At 45.7% G+C, this 20,712-nt stretch overlaps 1 protein-coding gene across 9 annotated transcripts in view; it reads right to left on the bottom strand.

Annotated features, from left to right (window-relative positions):
- The window catches only part of UBR5 (ubiquitin protein ligase E3 component n-recognin 5), a 112,333-nt gene that overhangs the window by 69,320 nt on the left and 22,301 nt on the right, over positions 1 to 20,712 (bottom strand). For 7 of the 9 annotated variants that reach the window (XM_040433789.1, XM_040433787.1, XM_040433784.1 and 4 more), the window contains exons 3-17: positions 17,774 to 17,855; positions 17,617 to 17,693; positions 14,256 to 14,375; positions 13,762 to 13,951; positions 12,387 to 12,546; positions 12,007 to 12,156; positions 11,014 to 11,225; positions 9,813 to 9,929; positions 9,594 to 9,704; positions 8,569 to 8,723; positions 8,062 to 8,179; positions 4,918 to 5,102; positions 3,552 to 3,661; positions 2,309 to 2,421; positions 2,077 to 2,220 (exon numbers count right to left, since the gene is read on the bottom strand). In XM_040433789.1, the coding sequence (XP_040289723.1) occupies positions 2,077 to 2,220; positions 2,309 to 2,421; positions 3,552 to 3,661; positions 4,918 to 5,102; positions 8,062 to 8,179; positions 8,569 to 8,723; positions 9,594 to 9,704; positions 9,813 to 9,929; positions 11,014 to 11,225; positions 12,007 to 12,156; positions 12,387 to 12,546; positions 13,762 to 13,951; positions 14,256 to 14,375; positions 17,617 to 17,693; positions 17,774 to 17,855 (2,044 nt within the window). The remainder of the gene's footprint in view (positions 1 to 2,076; positions 2,221 to 2,308; positions 2,422 to 3,551; positions 3,662 to 4,917; positions 5,103 to 8,061; positions 8,180 to 8,568; positions 8,724 to 9,593; positions 9,705 to 9,812; positions 9,930 to 11,013; positions 11,226 to 12,006; positions 12,157 to 12,386; positions 12,547 to 13,761; positions 13,952 to 14,255; positions 14,376 to 17,616; positions 17,694 to 17,773; positions 17,856 to 20,712) is intronic. The other 2 variants (XM_040433791.1, XM_040433790.1) reach the window with 1 other exon arrangement.

Here is a 20,712-nt window from a genome sequence, read left to right on the forward strand (position 1 = left end):
TTCGTGCCTGGAGAAGTTCCCGCCCCCTCCACCAGAGGCCGGAATTTTGCGGCCTAGTAGGCCGTGAAGCCGGGGACTAAATTTGCGGCGCCCGGTATGTACCGCCAGGACCTGAGGCGGAGTGGCGCATCAAACCGGCCGCGGGTGCCCACCCCGCGGGCCGGTCGGAATTGCGGCCCAGCAGGCCGCGAAGCCTGGGCCAAAATTTGCGGAGCTCCACCGACCGGCACCGACGGTCGGCCGGGGCCTGCTGGGCCTAGAAGTCAAGCCCAAAGCCGGCCGCGGGAGCCCACCCCGCCGGCCGGAGGAGTCAGGGGCCCAGAATGGCGGCTTGCCGGCCGCGGGAGCCCACCCCGCCGGCCGGAAGAGTCAGGGGCCCAGAATGGCGGCTTGCCGGCCGCGGGAGCCCACCCCGCCGGCCGGAAAAGTCAGGGACCCAGAATGGCGGCCTGGCAGGCCGCGGAGCTTGGGCTAAGATTTTTGCGGCGCCCGGCCGCACCGGAATACCAATGTCGGCCGGAGGCGAGGCCTTACTCCACAGCCGTCAGGAGCCTCAGGCCTGGAGCAACACTCCGGTAGGAGATGTAGGGGGACCCAGAGACCGGGTGCCTGTGCTGATAAAGAAATATACTATGTTGCCGCTTCTGTAGCTGGCTGTGGAGACAGCCACTGGCTGCATGTCCCAGGCAGGGGGGGGGGGGGGCAGAAGGAGATTGCCGCTCTGCGGCACCCCAGGGGCCAGCATAGATCCAGCAGGGGACTAGAGGCCCAATATGGGGGTCAGGCACGCAGGAGACCAGGGTGGGAGGGTGGGGGGGGTGGGGGACGTAGGGCTGGAGAAGCCAATCTCTTACCACAGCCGTCTTCACCCTCGGTCCATTCCAGCAGGGTCGCCCCTTCAGCTACTGGCACCGTAGTGGCAGGACGCTGGAAGAGGGACTTGGCGTGCGGGCGACCCTTGCGCTGGCGGGATGTAGGGGAGCTGGGCTGCCCTGATCCACCTTGTCTTCTGTGGGGGAGGCAGCAGTGCGGGTGACCGGCACTGGCGCAGCTCAACCCCGGGAGAACAGAGAGGTCTAGTGCGTCTCTGTTATCCCTGATGATCTGGAACAAAAAGAAAAGAAAAAACTAAAAAACTAAAACTTAAACAAGGAGAAACCAGCCCTGCAGAGCAGGGAGTGTCTTGCCTCCTTGGACACTAAGCAAAAAACTGGCAGTCTCTCTCTCCAGGCTGAGGGTATAGCTGTGGAGGAGGGGCTTAACAGCTTTCACTTAGTGTCACGCCTCCTATGGAGATGAGCTATACCCAAGGTCTTCTGTGTCCCCCAAGGAAACTGGGCGAGAAATCACCTTTCTTTCCCATTCTGACATTCAGTTTGGAGTTCAGGAGATTGTCTTGACCAGGAGCACCCCCCTAAATGCATTGAAGCAACTGCCATGTGATTGGTTGACTAGATAATTGCATTAATGAGAAATAGAACAGGTGTTCCTAATAATTCTTTAGGTGAGTGTATATTATATATACATAATGGCTTCCTGTCCACACATGTTATTTTGAAAGTCAGAGCGCTGGTCACATGACACAGCTAAGGATCAGAAGGTAGGTTATAACTCAACTACAATCACTGGTAAGAAAATTAATTTCACTACAGTTTATATCAAAGACCTTTCTAACAGGTCAGAGAATAAAACATTTTGTGGGAGTGCCTCTTAAACGGGCATAACATGAACTGCATGAGATGCCTTCCCAGCTTAGGGAAAAATGTCAGTCAGCACCATCAATCAATGAGGGAACAAGGAGGAGATATAGGCCACGCCACTAATAAGTGCCAGCCAATGGGACGCAGAACAATTTTTTGGGTTGGAGACAGAAAACTGACAGGGATGTAACAAACTGCACATTACACTATAATAGCTTTCTTGTTTTGTACAAAGTTTATCACCCTTTTAGCTAATTATACCTGCTAAATTGAGCACAAATTATATGACATTGTTTTATGGAAACAATTAAAATAAGTCAAAGACCAATAAAATGTATAGACTGAAGTTTTGGGAAGGGGGATAAATATGTTGTACCTGGAGCTCATCGATCCTTAAAAGTCTGCAGTCTTGGAGGAGAGATGATGGGTCGGGATCACAGCCAGGAGTGGATTGGCTGTTTGAGTTATTTGAAGTCCCAGGGAACTTCACAGCAACGTAAGCGCCATCAACTTTAAGTACCTTAACATTACACAAAAAAAATGTTTTATTCAAAATGCACACCGACAGGACTGTAGATCAGATTTTATACCAAAGTCATGTTATTAACCTTGCCCACAGGAACATTCTTGACATCCTCGACAAACACAACTTCTCTTAGTGACCACTGCTCTTCATTCACCTTCTCTTCTTCTTTCGGAGCTGGCGTAGATCGTCTACGTTCTTGGAAGGAAAAGAAATGGTGCATTAAAAATTTTATAGGTGATCTGCGAAACACTGCAAAAAACAATGCCCAGTATAGCAAATCATAGTGTGGTGCAAATAAAAATGAAAGAAGAGAACAATGACATTAGTAAAGTGAGCACTCACTTTACAATGGTCAAGACAGGTTGTTTTTAAAGTCTTAAAGTTTTGGCCTCTTTTCATGTGTTTTTTTTTTCCCAAGATAAATAGCTTTACTTGCGAGGAGGGTAGCTATCATTGCAACATTATGTGATGTTGATTGGGTACACTTCCTGTCTCGATTCTGTTGGGGTCAGCTGCAGCCTGCAAAGGGCAACAGTACCAGTACTTGGGGGCTTGTGGAGCTGTATGAAGCAAAAGCTGACGTTTCTCCCTGGTGTGATGCCTTAACTAGGCAGATCGCAATAATGTACATTTGAGATTAAGAGACCCTTAAAGCGAACCTGTCACCATGATTTTGCGCATAGAGCTGGGGACATGGGCTGCTAGATGGCCACTAGCACATCTGCAGTACCCAGGTCCCATAGCTCTCCGCGCTTTTATTGTGTTAAAAAACAGTTTTGAGTGATATGCAAATTACCTGATATGAGTCCTGTAGCCGGAGATGAGTCAAGCGTCAAGGAGCCCAGCACCGCCCCGCGTCCTCCGATTCTCCTCCTTGCCGGCTGACGTCACAGAGCTGGAGCGGCGAAATCTCGATGCGCGAGCTAGCGCATTCGTAGTTCGTTCCCTATGCTGATGCCAGCACAGGGAATGAACATGATGCCGACACTGCGCATGCGCTAGCTCGCGCATCGCGAGATTTCGGCGCTCCAGCTCTGTGACGACAGCCGGCAAGGAGGAGAATCGGAGGACGCGGGGCGGTGCTGGGCTCCTTGACACTTGACTCCTCTCCGGCTACAGGACTCATATCAGGTAATTTGCATATCACTCAAAACTGTTTTTTAACACAATAAAAGTGCGGAGAGCTATGGGGACTGGGTATTGCAGATGTGCTAGTGGCCATCTAGCAGCCCATGTCCCCAGCTCTATGCGCAAAATCATGGTGACAGGTTCGCTTTAAGAAAAATTCAGTATAAAATTGAACCCCATAATAATCAATAACTTACTATATGGCATTGAAGCACTGCTGGCAATGGAAGATGCGTCGCTACAGGTGGATGCAGGAGATGGAGGGGGTCCCATTTCTGTTTTTACAGGCTCCTGTTTACTTTCAGGCCTTGCAATAACATTAGAAACAAGGATGAAGTATAGTTATACAAAATGAATTCACAGGAATACAAAACTGTGGGCACACTGTAAGGGTGGCTTACACACTAGGCAGATTTTTCTGCAGAAATTCTGCTGCTAAAAATAAATTTAGTTCACCTGAATTCTTGCAAAAATTCAAGTACTTGCCATTAAAACAAGCCAATTTCTGCAATAAAATCTGCCACCTGTGAAGGCATCCTAAGGACAGATTCCCACGACAGTGCTTGCTCCAGGAAACACAGCTGCATCTGCCAAACTGACTGCATCTGTGTTTTATGACGCGGTCAGTTCCTATCAGATCGTGATCTACTAAACTCACATGATGTGAGTACAGTAAAGTAGACCTGTGGTTGGTCTGGGAGATGCAGCCAAGAGACTGTGCACGATCATGTGAATGAGCACTTATACTCACAGCTAAGGCTACTTTCACACTAGCGTTCGGGGCTCCGCTTGTGAGCTCCGTTTGAAGGCTCTCACAAGCGGCCCCGAACGGATCCGTCCAGCCCTAATGCATTCTGAGGGATGCGGATCCGCTCAGAATGCATCAGTCTGGCTCCGTTTGTCCTCCGCTCAGGAGGCGGACACCTGAACGCAGCTTGCAGCGTTCGGGTGTCCGCCTGGCCGTGCGGAGGCAAATGGATCCGTCCAGACTTACAATGTAAGTCAATGGGGACGGATCCGTTTGAAGTTGACACAATATGGCTCAATTTTCAAACGGATCCGCCCCCCATGACTTTCAATGTAAAGTCAAAACGGATCCGTTTGCATTATCATGATAATTCATGGTAATGCAAACGGATCCGTTCTGAACGGATCTAAGAGTTTGCATTATAGGTGCGGATCCGTCTGTGCAGATACCAGACGGATCCGCACCTAAACGTAGGTGTGAAAGTAGCCCAACAAGAACCAGACTGTTATAACACTAAAATCATGACCCTACTTATAATTCTACGATGGATCAGTTTCCAAATAGATGGTTCCATTGACAGTCAAAGTTTTAGCATTTTTGATAAAAGAAAAGTCCCACAGAGTGTGCCATTCCTGCCGTTAAAATATGTAAAAACACAGATGGAAAGCCCATAGCCAAGTGAACAAAGCCTAATGCATGTAAATTGTTCTGGACCTCCATCAAGTGATATATCTACTAATAATTCCACATAAGTTAGGGTTGCTTGAAAAATAGAATTTACACCACACAACATGAGGTTAGGTACTTGCACGTACTTGGCCTCTGTAGTCTTGCTAGTTTTCTCAAGGTTTTTTAGGCTCTCAGGTGAACGTAGTTGGAACCTGCAGCTGTCATTCATATTCCAGACAGATTCCATCAGGACCCCAACTTTTGGGATTCCAGCACTAATAGAGAAGGCCACTGCTCCGGCGTGATAAAGAGGATTATTTCTTAAGCAAACCTGTCGGAAAAGAGACAGATTAATACTGGTGGCAAAACTGAACAAAAAATATTCAATTGCCAATACCATCATTCTGCCTCTCGCAATGGTTACAGAATGCAAGCACACCTTCTCTAAGACCTCCCCTCCACACACTATGAGGGTCCGGATGGGGGGCAGAGCAATGGAATTCACTGTGCCGATGCAAGATTTCCCTCTGCCGGCGCTCAAGTCAGGACACTAAGTGGTGTGATACAGGAAGAAGGGAGGTTTTAGAGGAGATTGGAGGGTTAACAGGGAGATGACGCATGTCTCACCTTATCCTTGCCAATGCTTTAATGACTACAGGTACAATTTAAATGTTTGTTTTTTTACATTAATACAATATTTTAGAGACTAGACCAGTGGCGAATGCACAGTAAGAACATTTATTTAGCTGCACTGGTGTATCCTGATGACTGGTTCCCTTTAAGAGTTGCTAACAAGAAAATATAGTCAGAAAATACAAACTACCATCTCTCTTATCTAAACACAACACTATGGAACGTTACAGAATTTACACCCGGAAAAGAAAGCCCTTTATTTCAAGAATGAAAAGAATGGGGAATAACAAAGAAGGTCAACTAAATGTATGAATTGGAAACATGAAACAAAAAAGAGGAGATAATGAAATATAACCTAACAACCAATTTTCACAAACGCACAAATGTCCTCCTTTCTCAAACCTAGAATATATCTAGTAAAAGAAGGAAAAAGGTTTCATTCTTTTAAAAACAAAAGCCGACAATCGCAAACCAATACCAAAACAAAAAACAAAACTATTTACACATACAAACTTTTTGGAAAATGGCCCCTTCACTTCATCTATCACAGCGGTCCCCAACCGCCGGGCCGCGGCCCAGGACCGGGCCGTGGAGGATTGTTAGCCGGGCCGCGGCGATCAGGGCAGTCTTTAACTCTGTACTAATGAAGCGCTTCCATTAGGGAAGCGCTTCATTAGTACAGAAGGACCAGGGAGCGGTGAAGGATCTGTACTCACCACTTCCTGGTCCACTGCTCGGCTATCGGCTGTGCAGGGCTGCGCACAGCGTGAGGTCTCTCTGTGACCTCACGCTGTGCGCCGCTATACACAGCCAGCCGACAGCAGAATGAAGAGGATCGCGATGGTGACCAGGAGCAGGAGAGGTAAGTGGTTTTTTATTTTATTTGCGAGGGGGGCTGACGGCTGACCAGAGGGGGGCTGACGGCTGACCAGAGGGGGGCTGACGGCTGACCAGAGGGGGGCTGACGGCTGACCAGAGGGGGGCTGACGGCTGACCAGAGGGGGGCTGACGGCTGACCAGAGGGGGGCTGACGGCTGACCAGAGGGGGGCTGACGGCTGACCAGAGGGGGGCTGACGGCTGACCAGAGGGGGGCTGACGGCTGACATGGGGGGGGGGGGGGGTGTTATGGCTGACATTGGGGGGGGGGGGGTGTTATGGCTGACATTGGGGGGGGTTAGATGGCTAAAGGTTTGGGGGTTGATCTGAGCCATTTGGGGTCTGATCTGAGGTCTGATTAACATTGGGGGTCTGATTGCTGGTCTGACCTGAGGTGTAATGAATTTTTTTTTTCTTATTGTTCTCCTCTAAAACCTAGGTGCATCTTATAGGGCGAAAAATACGGTACAGTGCAGCAGAGACCAGTGCAGCAGAGACCAGTGCAGCAGAGACCATAGTCAGTTTATATAGTCATTATATAGTGTTATATATTTTAATATGCACCTTGTGTTTTGTTATGCGCATGAATCAGTCAGCCCCGCCCACCCCCTAAGCCCTGCCCAGAACCCCCGCCCCCTTCCCCCCTCCCCTCTCCTCCTGCTGTGACGTCTCCTGCTCTCCCTGCCTCCCCCCTCCTCCTCCTGTTGTAACATCGCAGCAGGAGACGTCACAGGAGGGGGAGGGAGAGCAGGAGACGTCACAGGAGGGGGGAGGGAGAGCAGGAGACGTCACAGAAGATTATGAGGCGGCGCTGGGCACGAACGGCAGCTTGGAGCCATTTACATCCCCTTGGGCACCTTATTCTGTTGATTGACAGGTTAGTAATAGTGTATTTTTAGCAAAATGAGCCTACAGATTACATTTATAAGACCCCATTAGGAATGGTTAAAGCTCCCTGAACATAACCATATTTTTATCTGGAGGGGGTGAAACCTGGTGACAGAATCCCTTTAAATGTAACTCAAAAAGCAGACTTATGGCATGGATGATGGATACGCAACAACTTCTTCTAGGAGAACATAAAATATATAGAATCACACCGTAATAACTAAACCAATAGACCAAATATTTTTCATTACAAGGAGAAAAAAATGTAACATCTCAAATCCTACAAATACCTGCATTACTATTACCAGCATGAAGAGGATATACTCCTCAACCCCCAAAATTTCTGAAGTAATATCCCATATGAATTACATAAGGTATATTGGAGGTAATAGATACATTATTTCACAACGAAAAAACACAATTTCTTTAACCCTTTCCTGACGTAGTGATTTTCAGTGTAAACAGGAAAAATATTTTATTGCACAGTAATAGCCGATCCCCTGCGGTAACAGCTGTTGTAACCGAGGCTGGTGGATTAACCCATTAAATGCCACTGTGAATGCTGACCACTGCATCTAAGGGGTTAACAGAGGAAGGGAGATCCCTCTCAACCCATCGGCTCCCCTCGATACGATTGCGGGATTAAGTATCCCCACATCCTGGGGAACTTGAATGGGGCTGAAATGCAACTAGGCCACATGACCTATGTACGGTGACATCGCTTGCTTGGCCTAGGAACAGGCCTCTCCTAACAGCCGATTTTCGAGAGTCCTGGGTGTCAGACAATCACTAAGCCGATATTGATGACCCATCCTAAGGATAGGTCATCAATATATCTTTTCCTGGATAACCCCTTTAATGAACATCCAGTTACTACAACAAAGATTCTCACCTGGGTACCCACTGTAATGTTTGGCATTGATGAAATTCCAGCACTAGATTTGGGTTTCTTGTTTTTCGCTCTGGCTTTCTCAAGCATTTTTTTCCGCTGACTAAAAGGAACAACACCCCTAAAAGAAATTCAGAGAAACTATCAGCATTTGTATGCACATTAATGAATACTACTACTGCACACCTCATGCAAGATGCAATATTGTATTGTTCTTGTAAATTTGCTGCACACTTTAGAGGACACATCTGATCAGCAAGGGGTCCAATTGCAATTAGCGACATGCTTTACCGATATGCCACCAATGTCTATGATGAGACACCCTCTAACCCCAAGTGATTATTCTTGTGCTTGCGTCAAGATGAAAGTCAGAGGAAGCCATGTTTTCTGGTTTGTATTGATATTTCAGGTAACAATACTTACGGGAAGATCATCAGGGTGTTTCACATACCAATGGATTACCAAACAATAAAGGCCATATTAATTGTGCATTAAAACAGATCTACTCACCACCAGTAGAGATTGTTTTCCAGCTGTGCACAAGTGTAAAAAGCACAGCAATGCAGTGACACAATCTTCTCTCCCTGCAGCTCTGGAAACACTTGGGCCGTGTGCTCTAATTTTGAAGCAACTGAACTTAGAGTCTCATCTACCCATGTGGCCACCTGACAAAAAAAAAAACGTAAGGACTAGGTTATAAATTACATGCCATAGAAACTGTGCTAACTATTGTATTAACAAGGGTGGCCAACTGAACTTAACATGCACATCTTTAACCTCAGGATAGGTCATCAATATCAGATCAGCAGGAGTCAGACACTTGGGACCCCCGCAGATGCTCCGTGAGCACCGCAGCCTCTTCCTAGGCCATGTGAGGTCACCATGCACTTTGCTCCAGTGAGCTCAGAGGCTTGCTGAAAAAGGTGATCAGCGGTGGGTGCTGGGACTTGGACCCCTGTCAATGCGATAATGATGACCGATCCTGAGGATAGGTTATGAATATAAGTTCCCAGGTAACCCATTTAACCTTTTGCTCTAGTGTTCAGTGATCTACAGATTCATTGATTTGGAGCAGGAATTCAGAGTAAAAAGCAGAGAGAATCCTGACAGGACTACGAGGAGAGGCCGAAAGTCCCGACTACCCCACCCACACACAGTGATCAACAGCCTTTTCTGTACACATACAGACACTGATAGAGCTGTCAACCATTCTGTGTCGGCAGGGTAATGAGAACTCTCACTTTCTCTCCTAGGAGTCCTGTGAGGACTCGCTTTGCTTTTTATGCAGAATTCCTGCTCCAAATCACAGAAACCTATATATCTCAGAGCGCAGCATCTCGCCCATCATATCCAGCTCTCCGAGTTGGCAGCAGAAATATCCTGACTGGTTCGCTTACGTCTCCTTAAACTTCTGCTCCATCTCCACTTGATGAATCAGAACTACAATAAATAGTTTTCACAAGAAAAGAAATGAAGCAACTTGACCAATTGCTAGTATCAAGGTGAAGTTTAATTTTTATAGCAAAAGTCCAAACCTTATTGCTTTCTGTAGCAACCGTTGCCCGAATACTATTTGCAGAAAGAAGAACAATTTTCTCATTCGTCAGGCCTAAGAAAGCTGTTCTTGGATGATGAATCAATGGGTTCTGAAAAGGTGGAGAAAAATAAAACACAGAAGAAAAATGTCAAATGCCAAATGTTCAGTCCTAAGGGAAGAAATAATCTAATTGAAGCAGCACATGAGCGTGACAAACCTGTGGGTTCCTATACGGTTCGGATTCTAGCCATTTCCACTGATACAGCTCTCCTTTACTGCTCACTGCAACCAGTTCTGAATACAGAGCTCCAATGGCAATAAATTTTGTTCCATCCTACATAAAAACATGAACGACATCTACTAGTGCAGTCTTAAGACATTTCCAACCACCAGCAGTATGAAATACATATATAGTGCAAATGGTAAAGCTACCGCCAGGTGGAGCTTACTGCATACAGCTGATCTTTGGAACGCAGAATATGTGTGAATTAAAACGGAATCTGTCAATAGGTTTGGGACCATTAAGGGGGTATTCCGGGTGGTAGAACTTATCCCCTATCCACAGAAGAAGGTAGGGGTCCAGCAACCTCCGGCACTCCAGGTGTTGTGAAACTGCATCTCCCATCGTGCACACTTGCTTGGCTGTTCAATGAACTGCCACAGAAGTGAAAGGAGCATGCTGGGAGTTGTAGTTTCACAACAGCTGGAGTGCCGAAGGCTGCTGATCCCTGGGATAGGGGATAACTATTAGATCAGTGGGGGTCCTACCGCTGCCCTGTTCATTTCTATGGGGGTTCCGGAAATAGAGCGGTGTATTCTGTGGTCTCCGGAAATACCATAGAAATGAATGGAGCAGCCACATGCAGATGCGACCGGCCATTCCATTCGTTTCAGGGGGGCTGCAGGGGAAGGGGGCCCCCTGTTCTCGTGATCGATGGTGGTCCTAGTGGTGGATAAAGGATAACCTCCAACAATCGGATTACCCCTTTAAACCACAAGCATGTTGTTATGCAGTTGGAATTAACGCTCCAAAAACTGCTCCTATCAAAACCAGCTATATGTGCACTGGGTAATAGAAGAACCTACCAGACATGAAACCGGGACTTGGGGCCAGTAACTTCAGGTGCACAGAAAAAGCCAGAATGAGCACGACTTGCTTCGCTGCAAAGCTGAAGTAAGGTGTACTATTCCCAGCATCATCTACACATCGACCAGTGCACAGTGCTCCCGGACTCATCTCCAGTAAATAAGTTCTTTTACTGCACAATAAAGAAACAGACTGGTTTGATAAGGGCAGGTTTGGAACACTACACCCCAGCTGCATAAAGACATACTGGTGGTTTAGTGGCCCCAGACCTATTGATGGGTTACCTTTCCACTAAGGTTGGCTGTATATGAACAAGACAAAAACACTATACCTTTTCTGGCCACCACTGCAGATCTTCTCCTAGTGATACTGGACTCAGAATAGGAGTGTTCTTCTTGTCCAGACTGGGCTCCCCTTCTTTGCTTGTGGAGCCTCTTTCATTATCGAATGAGGCCCCATCAAGCCACCGCCTCTCACGCAATCGCAAAACTGACTCACGTTCGCGCAACAGTTCAGAGTCTCTTTCTAAGGGAAGAAGGAGAACTGGTATGCAATTGGGTCACACCAGTGGGATAAAAGTAAGCCAATCTCTATTTAAGACCCTTCGTATCTAGCAGCAACTTAAGCTCATGTACGCTTAAAAGAAATGATCTCCATTACTGCCATTTCTTGATATATAGGGTCATAGAACTAGTTTTAAATTTACCACACAAAAGGGGGTGGTTTGTGAGCCTGACATGCTTCTCCTCACGGGAGCAATATTAAACTTTGTTTTTTTTGGAGGAAAAAGAAAAGAAAAAAACCACAATGACAAAACAGCTTTGACAAGAAGCATGGTTTAGCCCTAAATGGAATGTTTAATGCAGAACTACTTACTAAGAGGGTCTCTAAGCATATTAAACCATAGCACAGGTTAATGGTGCTGGGTGCTAGCCAGTGCAACACCTTAATGAGTGTAAAAATAAAGAGGAAAAGGGCAAGGAATTAAACCTTCCACGTGTACAATTAACCATTTTGCTACTGGAGAAGTCAAAAGAGGTAGTGTATATTAGCTCCTGACCAATTTGACAAAGGACCCGTTTGCCATGAGGTCCAGCTGCCAGGAAAAAAAAAAAAAAAAAAGGGCTAGGAAACCATGATGTAGGGCTGAGAAGATCCTTGCCTCTTGGTTTAACTGGGCCACCAAGGACGCCTACTGATTGCTTTCAGGGTCTGCCATTGGCCTACATGTCTTAAAAATGATAAAAACCAAAATTACAAGGGGAAGCTAAAAAAATAGGATATAACACGGCTAATTTCTAAGATAACAAAGGCACAGAATTACCTCTAGATGAGCCTATCCTGGAAAGTGAAGAGCGCCGAAAGGATGGATAACCAAAGTAGCTAATATCTTCTGAAAACATAGCATCTGCATCAATTATGACACTTGGGTGAGCAGAATGAATGTCAGCATCCAGCAGTGACATAAGATCCTCTATAAACACAAGGATCACAAGCCGTCATTAAGCAAAATATGAAAACAGAATGCCATGAGACATTTCACTACAGTCACTAACACCCAGAAACGAGGTCACCTGCCATGACAGACTCACAGCACGTGACCACATTTCCAGAGGCGTTTCATCGCCTACTAAGATTCGTTTTAGGAAATAAGGCCGCCTCTAGATGTGAGCAATAGACAAGGTCCAAAAAATCAACACTAACCTCCTGGTAAGTAGGATTCACTGGCTGTGTCGTCCCCATCGTCCCCGTCTTCGTCGTCGCGGCTCAAGAGATTGTTCACTGCCAAATTCACATCAAGGTTTGTCCTCTGTAGTTCTCTTATAATGACGCTTCTGGACTTTCCTTGAAGGACAACCTGTGCCTATAGTGGATAAGACAGTAATGCCATTACACACCAAAACTGGCATTATGCCTGAACCAGGACATGAAAGGGGTAAAGGGGACAGGGATTCGGTCTCTCGTCTGCTCATGGAGACACCCCCAGTTCACAAGCCCTATTTGCAGATATATACATCATAGAGGGGGGGGGGGGGGTACCCAACTCAGAATATCCCTTTATGAGCAAGAACAAAGCTGCTCCATTTTAGTGTACTCAAGTAGGCCTTCTATTACGTGGATGGTCTTTTGTCTGAAAGACCACCATGTAAAAGTAAACTTTTTCTGCATCAACCGCGACAGATGGCCACCGAATTACATGCCAAAATTCAGTTTTCCCAGAGGAGGGAACGGGTCAATAAGCTAGTCGCCTTGGTGGCCATATTTTGAAAGGGCCTGTCTCAAATGAACCAACCCATTATGGCGATTTCATAAACTGTATTTTTTTTTCCATGGGAAACAAAGGAAGGACTCATTCCTGCTGAATAGCCTACCCTTCGGGCTTCATGTCAGTACGATACATAAATTCGGATGTAGTAGATGTGATTCAGAAATGACTGCAACTGTATTATTCATCTGAATGCAGCTCACAGAAATCCACGTGCTTGCTGACAAAACAAAGCCATTCAGACTTTCAGCCTCAAATGGTCGGCAGAAAATCTCCCACATGTGAATATACACTATTGGTGTCATTTATTAAGAGCAGCGTTTTAGGCGCCAGGATTAACCCTGAGCAGGCGCTTGACGGGCCTAAGTTATGTAGAGGCGCCGGCCTCTACATAACTTAGGCGCATCCACTGCCAGCTTAAATCTACTCCAGCTCCCTTGCTGGCATAGATTTAGATTTTCTATGCCTAAAACCGGCGTTGAAAATGATAAACGAGACTGGAGTATTGTGGCGTGTATGAAGAAGTCGCCAATTCAGTCGCAAACCCCCTTTGCGACAGATATTGGCCTATATCTTTTCATAAATGACCCCCTATATGCTTATAGCAGGCACTCCCCCACCTGATTGACTTGGTTTAACTCAAAATATACCAATGATAGACATTTATTTAATCGCATGCAGTGATAAAAACCAACAGAATTTGGATTATCAGAAGGGCTCTTGCTGTATAAAAAGATTCATCTAAAATAGTCTAGAATATTACATTAATAAGAAAAATAACGTACAGGTAATATTCTAGAAACATAAAATGACCTGTGAAATCAGTTCTTCGGGTATCACTGAAGCTGGAATCACTGGCTGCGGCTGACTTCCCAGAAGTCCGGAGCCTCTGTCCCTTCCAGTACGAATAACCCGGGTCTGTCTACGAGAATCTCTAGCACCTGCAGAAGAGCGGCCAGAGGATCCACCTCCACTTCCACCTACTCCAGAACTCCAGCGACTGCTGTATAATGGAAAAAAAGAAAAGAAAATACAAGGCAAAGAATACACGCAAAAGTCACTCATTACCCTATGGCCTGCAACACTGAAGCAAAGACTCCTTCAGCAATATATCTAGAAATCAACTGCACTACATTTACAATTGACATGAACCATATGTTTCTGGCACACTTTGGTGAAAGATGGTACATTTATCTACAGTGGTTGCAGGTTCTCCTACACACATCGAAAATACATGTTGAGCTTCCAGGAAGAAAAGAAAAATAATTTTTTTTTATATTTTCAGCCTTAACCCTATGAAAACTTACCCAAGGGTGTTGCTTGCCAGTCTGCCCAGAGTCTCAGAGCCAGACAAAAACCAGGGAGAGTCACTAGTCCTGCCTGGTCTGGATGTCCTTCCTGCCCCTGAGCCACTGTTCAACTTTGAACTGAAAACAAAAGAGGGCATATCAGTCAAAAGTAAGAAAGAAAGAAAACCACCACCATCCGGGTTGTACAAATAAATGCTCAAGGACTTGGTCTGGCAAGAAACAAGCCTAAGCAACACCCTTGGGATCTTGGCGGGAGAAGACGCTCTCCACGTGGCACATTCTAGAAATATCTGCACGCAGCTTTCAGCAACCCCATTACCTATAGGTGGTTTTCTAGGCTTTATTATACCATTATATACACAATATAATATCTGTAAGGATTAATCTGATGTGCATTTAGAACAGTGCTTGTAAGTTTTCACCCATCCTGATACAGGACCGTGTGGTCCTTTGCCGTACACCAAGAGTCCTGTTCATATAATGAGCATTTATATCGCCATTGTAGGCATACATGGATGTCAGAAACCCACTGATCCGATATTGATGACGTCAGGACAGGTTATCAATATCTGTAGTCGGGAGAACTTCTGTAGCATAATGGTGATCGGGCTTAAAAAGGGGTTGTGCACTGGCGTAATATGGATGACTTTTTCTCAGGATAAGCGATTAATATCAGATTTTAGGGGGTATGACTCCCGGAGCCCCCACTAATCAGCTGTTTAAAGCAGCCGTGTAAGCGTTGCTTCCTCTCAGCCGTTTAAAGAAACAACCATAACTAGAAGCTAATAGCCCAAACTCAAATACACAGAAAATACTGCATAAGATATACCAAAAGTTATTAATTGAAACATAGGACACAAAATATAATACAGGTGAAAGACAGAAGAGTACAAACAATAAAAGCCCCCCACTGTATCCCTGCAGAGTGAAAACCGCATAGGTGTAAAGGCCAGACACAGTCAATATGAGAAGTCCCACATAAAAGGCAAATCAGCCACACTCCCCTAACAGTAATTAACTAGATTATATATAGTAACTAATTATCACCTCACATATCGAGTGGAGCATAAATATATAGGCCCTTAAGGCTATTAAAATAATGTTGCAGAGTATAGTCCGCTAGATTCTTATTGTAAGCAATGTCCAGCTCACCTGCTGTCTCTATCCCTTGTATCAACTTCCTTGATGCACGGAGACCTTGGTAAGACCGTGAAATAGAAATAAAGCGATGAATCCAGCATCGAAGTTAGAAAATATTGTGGGTTCCTTTATTCAGTGTAGTACAGATCCATACAGTGACAGCATCACCGCGGTCACGACTAAGAACATGTTTGTTTGAAAGGCGTAGACGTTCATTTGGAACACAGAGGTGATGCTGTCACTGTATGGATCTGTACTACACTGAATAAAGGAACCCACAATATTTTCTAACTTCGATGCTGGATTCATCGCTTTATTTCTACTATAGTCAGCTAGATGACAGGTATAGTACATCTCACCCAAAGTAGTAAAAATGATATCAACCAATGTCTAATAAACCGGGCAGTATGTACAAATATCGGCTGATGTAGCTCTGCAGCGTACAGGGACATGTAGGGCAGAAAGAAAAAGAAAAAATAAATAATCAATTACCCACATCGATACACGGTCTGGTCCACCTGGCAAGACTACTACCTCGACGTGCGTTTCGCCAACCCACTGGCTTCCTCTTCACAGTTTACCTGCATGTTGTCTCCATCGTCTAGGTCAGGGATGGCTCTTCAGCTGTTGCAAAACTACAACTGCCAGCAGGCAGATAGCTGACTACAGCAGGGCATAGTGGGAGTTGTAGTTTTACAACAGCTGGAGAGCAGCAGGTTGGCCATCCCTGATGTAGAGGAAGTTAATACAAAGCACTTACTAATGCATTGTTAACCATATTGCTTACTGAATTATTTTTCCATCACATTATCCACTGCTCGTTTCCATGGTTACGACCACATTGCAATCCAGCAGTGGTGGCCATGGTTGCACGCTATAGGAAAAAGCACCAGCCTATGTGCGCTCCCATGGGCCCGACCACCAGAGGCTAGTGTCTTTTCCTGTAGTGTGCAAGTACAACCACCACTGATGGATTGCAGGGTGGTCGTAACCATGGAAACAAGCAGCGTTTAAGGTGATGGAAAAATGAATCCAGCCAGCAAAGGAGGCAATATGGACAATACATTAGTAAGTGCCCGGTATTAACTTCCTCTACATGACACATGCAATTTGCTGCAGTGAGACAACCCCTTTGTGCTTACCTGTGTCCAAGTTTTGTGCTTACCTGTGTCCAAGCCGCAATGCATTGATCAATATCTCAATGGGAGAGCTATCAATTTTGGCACAATTTAACTAAAAGTTGCAGAATGTGACTGTTGTGCTTACACCATCGCCTATATTTGCATCTTTTCTCGTATATCACATTTATGTGATGGTCCTAACGCCACTTTATTAACCGTGCCCACTTTTCTCGGCAGATTTCTTATTTTATGGCTCCTTCTTTATGAGGTGAATGCTGACATTGGTATGTAATAAGTTTGGCACAAACTAGATGGCTTTGGAGCGTCTTGCAGTACTTTCTTTTGGCACAGACTGATAAATCTCCCACACCGTAAGCACAGCTGCATACAGGATGGGGGGGGTTATACGTTCAGTCCAAAAATTGTCCAATGATACACGTTAAGACCGATTCCTCAGCGGTTGATACCTTTTAAAGGCTAACTGAAAAAACAAAGGGGCCCAAGTAGCCTGGAAAGCTTGCAATTTTGTCAGCCACTCAAATCTACCAACCATTGAGGAATCTGGATCTTTTTTTCATCCAATTATTCCAGTCGCTGTTAACATGCCCGTCTCCCACGATTCACATCCAGATGACAGCAGCCTGTGGTGAGATTACTTCACCTTCTGCCCCCATTAAAACAATTCATTTCATGGACACGTCTTCAAGGGTAGTTACCAGCTCCAGCACGACATGCCGGTGGTTTAATAACCACAACCTTGCCGACAAGTCCCCCTTTAGGGTCCATTCACACATCCGTATGTGTTTTGCGGATCCACAAAACACAGACACTGGCAATGTGAGTTCCGCATTTTGCGGAACGCACATCACTCGCACTATAATAGAAAATGCCTAATCTTGACAGGAATAGGACATGTTCTATTTTTTTCGGGAACGGTCCGGACAGCACATCGTGTGGCCCCATAGAAATGAATGGGTCCGCAACTCCGTTCCGCAAAATGCGGAACAGAATTGCGGACGTGTGAATTGAGCCTTAATGTTGCGGAAACCCGCCTAATTTTCCTCTTTTATTGCCACACAAATAAAGAGAGGTCTTACCCATCGTTATTTTCTGGTTTACTTAATTCTAGTCGGTCAGGCTGGACTAGAAATCCAATTCTGCAGATTCTGCCATCCTAACGAGAAACAAAAAGATGTCATCAGTGAGAGATGGCCGCTGCTTTCAATCATTTCAGGGGCAGCAGTACAGCTTTACCTCAAGGAGGAAGGCGGCATGGTTGGGTCCCACCACACACTGCTTTATGGTGGTCTGTTCCAGTACGTTCAGAGGCGGGTGGCTATGCAGAAAACAAAGCAAATGATACACATTATGGTTATTCTGCTTATTCAGAAAGGATCAGAAAAACACATCTACCAAATCTACCACGGAAGACATCTAGGCCCCCGTCCTGAACTCCCAGCACTGCCGGGGTCACATAGCTTTATATTGATTTATGATGCCATGTAACCCTTACAGTTCTGGAATGTTTTGGATAACACTTACAGCATGTTGGTCGTGTCATCGAATACATTCCAGAACGGTTAGGGTTATAAAGGAGCAGCCAGCTCTACGGACGTGTTTGAATAACTAATTGCATTCCCCGTGCAATAACCCAATGCCAATCCTCTATTATTCCACCTGGAAGATTATGAATGAATAATCAGCAGTCTGCAATAAAGGTCTATCTGGGTGTGTCGTGCCTTTGGGTGCCAGTGAATGAACAGTCCCTGTGGTGAAAGCAGATTCTCTGCGCTTGTGCAGCTCAGCGGCAAACATGTGAAATTGACAGGACGTCTCTGCAGGCCCTGACAATCAGGTGGCCGGGGGAGTCTTCAGCAGCAGGGACATCCCCCTGCAGGTCTGGAACTCTTGATGAGATGACTCAATTTGCTCGTCCCTATGGGCTCTTTTACAGTCTAGAAATCACGCTCCGTGTGGGACTGTGATCCTACGCAGGAGTGCATGACATTATACTGATTTATAATGCTGTGTGCCTCTGCATGACCTTACTGCTACAGAATCATACTGACAGCTTTAGGTCAGTATCATTCAGTAGATACTGGTCATACAGAGGCACATAGCATTATAAATTAATATAATAGCGTGCGCTTCTGCAAAACGAACAGCGTCCAGAAAGGAGGATCACCCTCACACACGGAACGTGATGTCCGGATTGAACGCGCTCGCGTGAAACAGCCCTAATGCAGAGGATAGGCCATCAATATTAATTCCTGGACAACCTCTTCTAAATTAGATATTACAGAGCCTTTTCAGATCTGAAGTTGTAAACAGGCAGCTATCGGCCCTCATATCGCTGCTAATGTAATACGCGAGCATCAGATAACATGACTTCTGAGCACTATGGACAGCAAGAGGCTGCTGCGTATTAGGCCTCATGCACACGACCGGTTTGTTTTGTGGTCTGCAAATTGCGGTTCCGCAAAACATGGATGGCGTCCGTGTGCATTCAACAATCTGCGGAACGGCACGGACAGCCATTAATATAACTGCCTACTCTTGTCCGCAAAACGGACAAGAATAGGACAGGTTATTTTTTTTTGCGGACCACGGAACGGAGCAACGGATGCAGACAGCACACGGAGTGCTCCATTGAAGTGAATGGGTCCGCATCCAAGCCGCAAAAACTGCGGCTCGGATGCGGACCAAAACAACGGTCATGTGCATGAAGCCTTACACAGAAGAGTCTATCAAATACCAGGGAAGATGAACCATGTCACAGGTTACCTCCTGAGTGTATGTAGTGAGAGATCATCCCCCTGTACAACCAGTTGCATCCTTCTCTTATGGCAGATTAACCCTTTTAATCACCTGTATTTCTCTATTTGCAATACCAAATACAAGGAAACCTCTGACAGATTTCAAAATCACTGTATTCTGTATGAAGTCCACACTAATCTAGGATCAGACCCGGCCCCTTCCTCACACACACACACTTGGAGTTTCGGTCCGCATATGATTTTTGTAGATAGAGAGCAAAACACTTATGGCCGTGTGCTGAGGCCTTAGTGCTTCCAAGAGAAGCCGAACTCTACCCCGTAAGGAAACATGCAGAATATCCACATGTGCATTTTCACACCAAAAAACACATGTTACTTGCAGTTTTGGTGCAGATTTGATGCGGCTTTGCTGCAGATCTCATCTTCCCATTGAAAAGGGTCAAATCCACACCAAAAATCTCAAACATACTCGACATGCTGTGGATTTCTAAATCGGCACCGCAGGTCAATTTCCACACAGATAGAAGAAGCAAAGTGTACATGAGATTTGTCTAATCTCTTAGGACTGCTGTTTTTCTGCATGATAATCTGTGACATGAAGGGTTGTTCACACGACTTCTTGCAGAAATGCATGCACATGCTGTAAAAACAACCCCATTCAGATTTGTAGAATCTGCCATGTGTAAAAAAAAAAAAAAAAAAATACCCTCCAAGGCCACTTTTTTTTTTTTTACCAAAAAAAAAGTCTGAAAGAGAATTCCGCACATGGATTACCCCACTGTAGGGAGACAGAGCCGCTGGCAATAATGGACATGTCCTAGACTAACATCTGCAGCACATTTATGATTCCATGTGGATTCTGTACTCCGTGCAAAACGGCAAAATGTAAGCAAAACCTTTACCCAAAGGCCTCATGCACATGAAAGCAGAAGGTCCATATTGCAGCCCTAAAACAGCGGGTACGCAATATACGGGCACCAGTCGTGAATGGGTCCGCAATCCGGAAGATACAGTGCAGAATGGAGGCACAGATCAGACGCCCACAGAAACACTACGGAGTGCTCCCGTGCCTATTGTGTCCGTGCCGCCGGACATGCGCTACATTTGGCTACGGATCGCGGACCCCATTCAAACGTCCTCAGACAACAAGCACACAGTCGGTGCCACAATACGGGCACAGCCGGCGCACGGTCGCATGCATGAGGCCCAATCCTGATAGAATTATCAACATGTGAACATGGCCTAAGAGTTTATGCACAAGCTGCAGTCGTGTTCAAGGTGAAAAAAAGACGACATGACCTTCCCAAGACTGTGGGGAACCCTCTGCTCTACTGATCTGGAAGTCCTAGAAAGCAGACACTTCCATCAAGAAATTGTATCACATATTAACAACCTGCACGGCATGTGACTATTATA

Source organism: Bufo bufo, chromosome 5, assembly GCF_905171765.1.
Source record: "Bufo bufo chromosome 5, aBufBuf1.1, whole genome shotgun sequence".
In the NCBI taxonomy this organism is placed as follows: Eukaryota; Metazoa; Chordata; class Amphibia; order Anura; family Bufonidae; genus Bufo; species Bufo bufo.